The sequence below is a fragment of the Mus caroli genome, unplaced genomic scaffold (genome assembly GCF_900094665.2).
Source record: "Mus caroli unplaced genomic scaffold, CAROLI_EIJ_v1.1 scaffold_17485_1, whole genome shotgun sequence".
In the NCBI taxonomy this organism is placed as follows: domain Eukaryota; kingdom Metazoa; phylum Chordata; class Mammalia; order Rodentia; family Muridae; genus Mus; species Mus caroli.
In genome coordinates, this window is record NW_018389356.1 from 12511 (window position 1) to 20470 (window position 7960).

The 7960-nt window shown below is 45.1% G+C and overlaps 1 protein-coding gene and 1 non-coding gene across 2 annotated transcripts; one reads left to right on the forward strand and one right to left on the reverse strand.

Moving 5' to 3' along the window:
- Window positions 1-382: 382 nt before the first annotated feature.
- LOC115030288 lies at window positions 383-489 on the forward strand. The gene has a single exon (XR_003835874.1). It is a non-coding gene; the product is annotated as a U6 spliceosomal RNA (small nuclear RNA).
- Window positions 490-1821: 1332 nt separating this feature from the next.
- LOC110288066 (pregnancy-specific glycoprotein 22-like) lies at window positions 1822-3836 on the reverse strand (the record flags this gene model as incomplete). The annotated part of the gene is made up of 2 exons (XM_021154520.1): window positions 1822-2243; window positions 3474-3836. Coding segments are annotated over 2 exons (785 nt in total), but the record flags the coding sequence as incomplete, so codon positions are not given.
- Between the last annotated feature and the right edge of the window lie 4124 nt (window positions 3837-7960).

Below are 7960 nucleotides of genomic sequence, written 5' to 3' on the forward strand. Positions count from 1 at the left end.
CAGTTATGATTTAAGATATTTTAATATTCTTAGAAATTGTGTATATCAAATTATAAAAAATTCTTTGCTCTTAGCATCCTGTTACTACTTGTTTCCACATAATAGTGTTAATACTTGAGGACTTATACTTAATAAATTGATACAGATAAATGCTCTTATTTCTGAGTTAATAAATAAATAAATTATACACATGTGACTATTAATAACTTTTCAAGCTTTCTAGTTACAACCGCTCTTTAAGAGAAACAATTGAAAGTGCAGTTAGTCACTGCCCATGTTACATGAATACTGACTATAATAGTCAAATATTTGAGATGTTCTGTCAACATATTATTAATTCTCAAGGACAAGGTATTAGGGAAGTTTAAAACTTTAGCTTCTTGTGCTCACTTCGGCAGCACATATACTAAAATTGGAACGATACAGAGAAGATTAGCATGGCCCCTGCGCAAGGATGACACGCAAATTTGTGAAGCGTTCCATATTTTTTATATGCCTCAGTATAGGGGAACGCCAGGGCCAAGAAGTGGGAATGGGTGGGTAGGGGAGTGGTGGGGAGGGTATGGGGGATTTGGGATAGCATTGGAAATGTAAATGAAGAAAATACCTAATTTAAAAAAAAAGTCAGCTATTGGATGTATCACAGGGCTCCCAATGGAGAAGCTAGAGAAAGTACCCAAGGAGCTAAAGGGGTCTGCAACCCTATAGGTGGCACAACAATATGAACTAACCAGTACCCCCCAGAGCTCGTGTCTCTAGCTACATATGTATCAGAAGATGGCATAGTCAGCCATCAGTGGAAAGAGAGGCCCATTGGTCATGCAAACTTTATGTGCCTCAGTACAGGGGAATGCCAGGGCCAAGAAGTGGGAATGGGTGGGTAGGGGAGTGGGGGGAAGGGTATGGGGGACTTTTGGGATAGCATTGGAAATGTAAATGAGGAAAATACCTAATAAAAAAGATAAAATAATAAAATAAAATGACAGAAGAGAAAAAAATTATCCCAGGAAAAAAGTAATCACGAGATAACTGTGAAAGCTTGAGTGAAGTGGGGAGGTCGAGAAGGGGAAGGAAAAAAAGAAAAAAAAAAGACTTTAATTATAAAGCAAAAAAAAAATCAAAACTTTAGCTTCTAAAAAGACAAAGAAGGGGGAAATTATATCCCCGTGCATATTATTTAGTGCATTCCAGTGCACATTATTTAAATCATACTTTTATTTTAGAATTTTGAAAGTTGGATGTCAAAGAACTTAATAAATGCTTTATAGTATCTTAAAAGGATCTACTTATTGGAATATGGCTTGATCCTGAACAGCTACCTTATTAGGGAAGGGAAAAGCACAGGTTCTCTCCACAGAACGCTGCAGAAGTATGATGGTTAATTCTTGTGACAAGCTGGCAGGTGAGTTGGCTCAGTGCCCTGACTGAAGTGACAAGGAAGCTAAATTGGGTACATGTTTTCCACCCATCCTTGCTTGCCATTTTTCCAGTTTAGACAAGCGAAGCTGCCTTGCTTCAAGCTTTTTAACTTTATGGTAAAAAGAACATCAGAGACTGTGTAATCTGACTTAAAAAGATAAATCATATAATAGAGTCATAATGATACTTCTCCTTCCTTCAATGTGACCAGTTATTCTAACTCAATCTTAGACTGGTCTAGTAATAATTCCAATATTAGAGATTCCTATTGAAGATAGCTAAAATTCTTAATTACCTAGCAAGTTAATTTGGAGCACAGCCTCTACTTTCAGAGAATCTCTGGCCTTTCTGCAATTCTCAAGGCCACCTCCCCCATACCGGTTCCATCTCTCACTCTTCTGCCTAGTTTCCCTTTCTTTCAGCTCCAAGATGCCTCGGAGGCTCCAACTCAAACATGAGAGCCACAGGCCGGCCCCAACAGTTGACTTGTGCGCGCACTGTTTCAACTTTCAAATAGCTGTCTATTGTTAATAGTGTGTACAAGCCTGTGTCTTTCTCAGTCGCATCCTGGAGTAGCAGGGATCCATTAATGTGCCCTGTCTCTCTTCTGCTGTGAGCAGAGCCAATGAACATGGACTTCATCCCTTTGCTGTATTCTACAATTTTAAAAGATGGAGTGCTATCCACACCCTTGAACCAGGAAAAGGTTTGCACATCTTCTGGCAGATAATGGACCTGGAGAAGAACACTTCCCCCTTCAGCACCATGACATGTCACTGGATGGATCATGAGTTGGGCAGAGTCAGGGGTGTCACAGCACGGGGCTGAAAGTCAAAGGAGTAAAGTCATCACATAGGATCATTGTTGTCGGTGGAAAAAAGGTGACCTGCATTCTGACAAAATGGATCCTTCACTCAGCCTAGACAGGCAGGCGTGGGTGTGTCTATCCCACCTGGTGGAAGTCAGCAACATGGTCTCCATTTCCTCAGTGCCATGGAATCTGTCATTTCTATTCATGGAGCTCTCTCCTTCGTATCTCCATTGCTGCCCCTCACTGCCCTCGGTCAGACACTGCACACACTCATGCACACTGTGCTTTGAGATGATGCCTCCCTCTGACCTTGGTCTCTGCACACCCTGCATATTCACTTCCTGACTTTTCTCATTTCCTTTGTACCTGCACTCAGCTTCTGACCTCACTTTCTACATGTTCTTCCTGCTCTACCTGCAGCCCCCAGGACTAGGGCTGGGTAAGGGCTTGGAGCAGGCTGCTCTGCTCAGCAGGCCCAGAATTATGTTGCCAGGCTTTGTGTCAACTTGACACAAGCCTGAGTCATTTGAAGCAGGGAGCCTCAACTGAAGATACAAACATCAGAATGACTGCTGGGCAGGTAGGTCTATAGCACATCTTTTAACTGGTGATTGATGTGGGAGGGACCAGTGCACTGTGAGCATTTCCACCCCTGGACTCATGGTCGCATGTGCTATAAGACCAGAATGAGCAAAGTGTGAGGAGACAGGCAGGAAGCAGAACCCTTCCATTCTATCTACAAATACCCTGAGTTTCTATGATTGTTTTCTGTTGTTTGGGGGGGATTTTTTTTTATGAAATTCTACTTCTTAGTGATAATAAATACACAGGATTGATATAGACATCCAAAAATCATTGTGCACTGTCTGCTCAAAGCAGGAGTAAATGTCAAGTCCAAGTAAATTGGAACCCAGGACATTTTTAGTCAAGCCTGGGACAGACAACCAGGGCCAGAGCTTCCCAGGGCTCACCACGCTATGTGGACTCCATAGGTTCCTCGGGTGCATTGCAAGAGCCTCAACAGGCAGAGCAGTCTGGCATCTTAGGTCCTCTGAGATACCAGGGGAAAGCAGAAGACAGAGTCTGACCAATGGGCATTTCCCTCCTGCATGTGTGTCCTGCATACAATGGTCAAAGCCCATCATGGGGATAAAAGTGCAGACAGGAGGTAGTCACATGCCAGCAGTGACAGTGCTCTGGGTAGAAACCACACTGCACTGAAGGATCACAGAGAATCACTTACTGTCAACCTGAAGGTAAATGTATGTTAATTCAATTTTCCAATATCTATTCAGAGTTTGTAGGGTGTAGAATCCACCTTCTTTCCAGGTGACATTCTGGAGCAGCAGGGATCCATTGCTGTACACTGTCTCTCTACCGCTGTGGGCAGGGCCCGGATCGCTTAAATTCTTGGCTGGTCTGGGTCGGGCAATCTCAACCTTGTTATTAAACAAAATCACCCCTTTGTATGAGAAAAATAATTGAAGATACTCTGGAAGATTGTGAACAAGGAGAAGAACGCTTCCCCCTGTAGCAACGCTTGGCGGCACTGATTCAATAGTGAGCTTGGCAGGGAAGGAAGGACGCCCACAGATGAAAAGAGAGGCTAGAAGGGAAGAGAGATCCATCAATATTAGGACTTGTTTATTTAACTGTGGGTAGCTCTGTGTTCTATGCCCTGTATACTGTTAGGTCTGCCCATCTACCCTCTACTCTTAGATTATTTTCTTTCAGCCCTCCAGAGTACAAAGTGACAAACAACCTTCTGAGCATCTATATGCCCTGAGACAACAGCAGTTCAAACAGGCAAGGACCTCTTTTGAGTTCTTTTTTTTTTAATTTATTTTTTTATTAGGTATTTTCCTCGTTTACATTTTCAATGCTATCCCAAAAGTCCCCCATACCCAACCCCCCAATCTGTATCAAAAGATGGCCTAGTCGGCCATCACTGCAAAGAGAGGTCCATTGAACTCTTTTGAGTTCTTATCCTGCTTTAGTCAGCAACAAAGAGCAAGCCCCTGCACTCTCTGTGCAACACAGAATCCCAGCTGGGCACCCAATCTGCCCTGTGTTCTCAGTGCGTTGGAACAATGGGATTTGCTCTCAGGAGGAAGGTGACAGATAAGTGTGAGGGATTCAAAGGGACTAGATCTATGATGAGTGGGGAAGGGGACAGATCCATTCCACTGCAGTCAACACTCAGGATTCTGAGGGAGAAGACAGGCCCAGGAACAGATGTGTCAGGAGCTCACAGCCTGAGTGTGTGGGAGGAGGTGACCTGGGTCCCAGAAGGACTGCTCTGGGCTCCACCATTCCTTGCAGGGTTTCAAGACGGTGCTCACTCTTCCTCTGCCTGCGGAGCTGTGTCTCATGTGTTCCCTGTTCTCCCAGGCCTTGCTGAGATGTCTTGAAACTTCCTCTAGGTAATTCCCATGGGACATCCTTTCATCCCCAGAGAAAATGCATGTCTGAAATGTGAACATGAATCCCTGGCAGTGTAGCAGATACAGAAAGCAGTTAAGAGATCTGAAGAGACTATAACAGTGATTTCCAGGTATACAGGGAAGAGATAAAAGCCAGGCTACAAGGTGAGGTCCTGATTNAGGCATATAGGTTTATTAGTATTCCTTGAGTGTCACCAGGCTATACCTGCTCTTCACTGTGGGAACTGAAGCTCCTGTCTGGGGAACCGTCCACAGCAGTGCAGCCTGTTCTATTTGCTTAAAGGACAAAATGTAATGGCCTCAAAAGAAATGTAACTGAAATAAATACCTAATTTAAAAAAAGGAAAAAAAAGGAACTTGTCAGTAGGATCTGTGTCCTTTCTCACTTTCTGATGGGAAACTGACTATCCTAGAAGTCTCATCATAAGCCCATGAGGACAATGGGTTAATGGCCTGGGAATCTGCCCTGCTGTGTTCTCCCTCTGGGTCACAAGGGTGACCAGGAGACACAGAATAATCCTGGATCTCATGGCAGTACACAGCAGGGGTATTCAACACCACAAATATGACCTGCCCTGATCCCTTCTGCAGAGGTGGGATGCAGGGACTGTCAAACTGTGCTCTGCAGAACTCCTTTTTCCATCTAGTTTACAGTGGGTCTAGGCAGGCTTTCAGGTTCTCCCTGGCAAGTCTTGGACTAAAGTTGGATGAAGTGTGCATCCAGAGGATGAGACCCCTTGGGAAGAGCCTTGTGCTCACAAAATGACAGTGGAAAGATGTCATGGTTCGTTTCTCTTCAGACTCAAGTGAAAGGACAAAAATGGAAAGGGGCGTACCTATACTCACTGGCCCATGTCTGGTGTCTCAATACCTCCTTCTCATGGCCCACTGGATATGAAAGTGTCTTCTACTGAGGACAGGGAACAGAGCAGTGATTCAAATGGAAGTGCCAACTGCTCTTCCCTGTACACTGCTCCAGGTCTCTTTCTCTCACTGTGATAAAAGCACACTGAACAGAAGCAGTTCAGAAGAGCAGAGCATGCATTTCCTGTCCAGGTCTGGGTCATAGTGTAGCCCTGCAGGAAGTCAAGGCAGAAAACATGCTGCTTGCAGGCTCATTTGCTGGCTCATGCTTAGCTAGCTCTCTTATACAACCAAGGTAAATCTGGCTAAGGATGGTGCTGCCCACAGTGGCCTGGCACTCCTGCATCAGTTAAGACAATCACTCTCAGACAAGTCCACAGCCAGAGCTGATAAGGAAGTTATTCAGTGTAGACTTTCCCCCAGGTGACTTCCAGCCGTGAAAAGGTGACAGTTAAAACTAACAAGGACACTTGAATTAAACTGTCAAGTCCTCCTTCTCCAAAGGGAGAGATCACAGGAAGTTCCCTGTCTCCAAGTGAGTCTCTCTCTCTCTCTCTCTCTCTCTCTCTCTCTCTCTCTCTCTCTCTCTCTCTCTCTCTCTCTCTCTCTCTCTCTCTCTCTCTCTCTCTCTCTCTCTCTCTCTCCAGCACCAATTCAGGGTCATCTATAAGTAATCAGGGATCCGAGAAGAAATGGAAGAGACAGAGCTAGACCTCATGAGTCAATTAGGAATTGCTTGTGCCCATAAGTTTGGGCTGGAAATTAATGCCCATATGTATTCATAAAACCAAGGCTTCATCCCAGACCTCTGTGCTGACATTTCAATAATCCACTTACCAAGACATGTAAGGTTATTTCCCTTTGGTCCTATTGAGGCCAATGGTCAAGTTCTAGACAAGAGAAATATAGGATCCATTGGGAGCAAGACGGGGGCTTCCCACTAATAACCCAAGAATAATGTACAAGAGGGTGGGAGGCTGCATGGCAGGAGAGGTTGAGGTTTGACCCTGGATGGTAATGAATGTCTGAGGGGAATATCAGCAGGACATCTGAGCCATTGGAGCAAACAGAAAAAAGCCACATGGAATGTCCACAGAGGTTAAAGGGAAATCCTGTTCTATAGAAGGATGTAGTATCTGTGCTATAACATCAGGTAAACAGGTCCCAGTCAGAGCTAGGATGAATCTTTGTAAAAGAATACTCCTGTGGCATTCATGAGCCCTGTTCCCTCACCAGCATACACAGAGAAGGACCACACTAAATACCCATGTGTTCATTAAGTCTGAGTCCAAGATGTCCCCAGTACTCCATCACTCTGAGCCTCTCTAAGCATGAAAAGTCCCTCTAACCCATTCTAGCTCAATTCTGGGCCTGGCTGCATATGCTTGGCCTAGGCCAGGATGTCCTAGTCTTCATAGTGTACAGAGGGTCTGTATCATGAACCCAGGAGTGACCAAGTGATAGAGGACAAGGAAGCCCTGTGGCAGATGCAGGATCTAATGGGAGCCTGAAGCAACATCCTGTCCATTGTATTCCAGGAGCAGTGACTGTTGAACAGCAGAGGTCATATGACTTCCTGTCTATATATGGGCTCAGTTATCCTAGAATGCTTCAGGAATTGTTCAGAGACATATGGTTTAGTTCTACAGTCAGATCTAACTCTGACTGTCCATTTGTTTGCAATTCATGGTCAAGATGTCCCCTTAAGCAGCTGATGACCAAGATTAACATCAGATTCTCCCTGATTCACAGACACCTGAGAAGGCCTCCAGGATGGGGACACTGGATACTCGGCTGGAGACAGAGCACTGGTGCTTCACATCTGTCACCTGTGGACTGTGTGAGGTTCATGTGGACAATGTATTCCTGTGCCTCAGTTTCCCAGCAACAGCACACTTGGGGAATGTTGCAGTGTCTACAAGATAGCCTTTAATATGAGCAAGGGCCTGACACAGAGGAGGGACAGCTGTCCACATCAGCAGCGTCTGCTACCATTTCCCTGAAGGAGAGGATTCCTTAGACTTCCTCCTCAGGACATGAATCATCAAGGGCACCTGTGTCCTCTGTCCATCTCACGGGGACACTGACCTCCCTGTAAAGTCTCATAAACCATCAGAACAGTTGGCTGATGGTCTAAGCATCTGTACAGATGTGCTCTCCATGCTGAGACCCAGAAGGAGGTGCTCAGTGACCTATTCTACCAGTGGCTCTCATATCAGTGCCCTGTCTGCTTCCCTGACCTGGAACATTCAGACAGATAATGAATCATTCTGCTCTGTTGGTTCTGACAGCTCAATCCCAAGACTACAGGAACTACCCCAGGGCACCTAGAGTCAGTTCTCTAGGACACTCACACTGAGCCAGGACTTCCTGATTGTCCCCCTTGGAGTAAAATTCCACTGTTTCTGCAGCCAGATTCTCA